Genomic DNA, 1,177 nt, shown 5'->3' on the forward strand with positions numbered 1-1,177 from the left:
AAAATAATTTCTTAATAGTGATGAAAAACTACTAGTTCACCTGGCAGATTATTTCACTTATGTCACAATCAACTGGAGTTGCGCCGTTACCTAGCAACACCAGCCAAGCCCAGCCCATCTCCTAGCAACCCAGTTAAGACCGTCTCCTAGCAACCCAGTTCTAATTCCAGTGACAATTACTTCGTTTATAGCAAAACATTTGTCCATGCTCCAGTGGAACAAGCACTTTTTGATCAATATTAAGAAATCATTTACATAAAATAAGCCCATATTTCTTGCTGAAAACTTACTTGTAAGTTAGCTTTGTCTTATTTCAAGTGTGTTAAGATATTTTCACTAGAAACTGAACCACAAATACACAAGGTTTGTGTTTTTTGCTATGCAGATGGATGCTAGCTCTACTAAACCCAACAATTTTTACCAATTTTTGCAAGCATGCATTAGCGATAAGGCTAAAAATGCGGGAATCAGTTGAATTTTTCCCAAAAAATGGAAGGACTGATTGATGTAATTTGGTGTCTAGAGTGTAGAGGACCTCATAAAAAGCTATATTGGTTGAATTTGACATATTTGCTCTAATCTGTTTTTAACTCACATCAAGAATGTCTTTGTTGCCTTTCGGTGAGGTGTTCTCTCTCAAGACTTTAATGGCCACCGGTATTGTTATGTGTTCTCCTTCTGGAGCCCACACCCCCTAAAACAGCAATTATTTTTGGAAAAAAGAAAGTTATCTTAAATATATTGGCAGAAAAAGAAAAACACAAAACATTTAGTGTGCATACYTTATAGACAGTCCCAAAGGCCCCTGCACCCAGAGGCCTGAGCTTTTTCAACTCCGTCTCTTTCAGGATTCGCATCTGAGCCTGGTTCGGAGACGCGCCGCTCGGCGTCAACGGCTCCACCAGCTGGAGAGAGGAAACACGGCGCAGATTAAACACAATATCAGTCTGATAAAAACAAAAACCCAAGCAAACTGTGATCCAATCACTGCCAGCGCTCACCTCCTGCTCCTGCAGGTACCTCCTCATGGTCTCCTTCCTCTTCATTTTCGTCTGTCTCTTCAGATAAAAGACCAGCAGACCCAGCAAGATGAGGAAGAGTGCGACTCCACCGACTGCAGCAGCGACGGTTGTGCCCGAACTAAACAGAGAGGAGACGTTTAGGAAAAGTTCTGATA

General features: G+C 41.5%; 1 protein-coding gene across 1 annotated transcript in view; it reads right to left on the reverse strand.

Moving 5' to 3' along the window:
* erbb2 (erb-b2 receptor tyrosine kinase 2) overlaps positions 1 to 1,177 on the reverse strand; it is a 39,705-nt gene that overhangs the window by 5,713 nt on the left and 32,815 nt on the right. Inside the window, 3 exon segments of the mRNA XM_017310689.1 lie at positions 596 to 694; positions 783 to 905; positions 1,002 to 1,171. Of these exon segments, the coding sequence (XP_017166178.1) occupies positions 596 to 694; positions 783 to 905; positions 1,002 to 1,171 (392 nt within the window).

This window comes from Poecilia reticulata, linkage group LG19, assembly GCF_000633615.1.
Source record: "Poecilia reticulata strain Guanapo linkage group LG19, Guppy_female_1.0+MT, whole genome shotgun sequence".
Classification (NCBI taxonomy): Eukaryota; Metazoa; Chordata; class Actinopteri; order Cyprinodontiformes; family Poeciliidae; genus Poecilia; species Poecilia reticulata.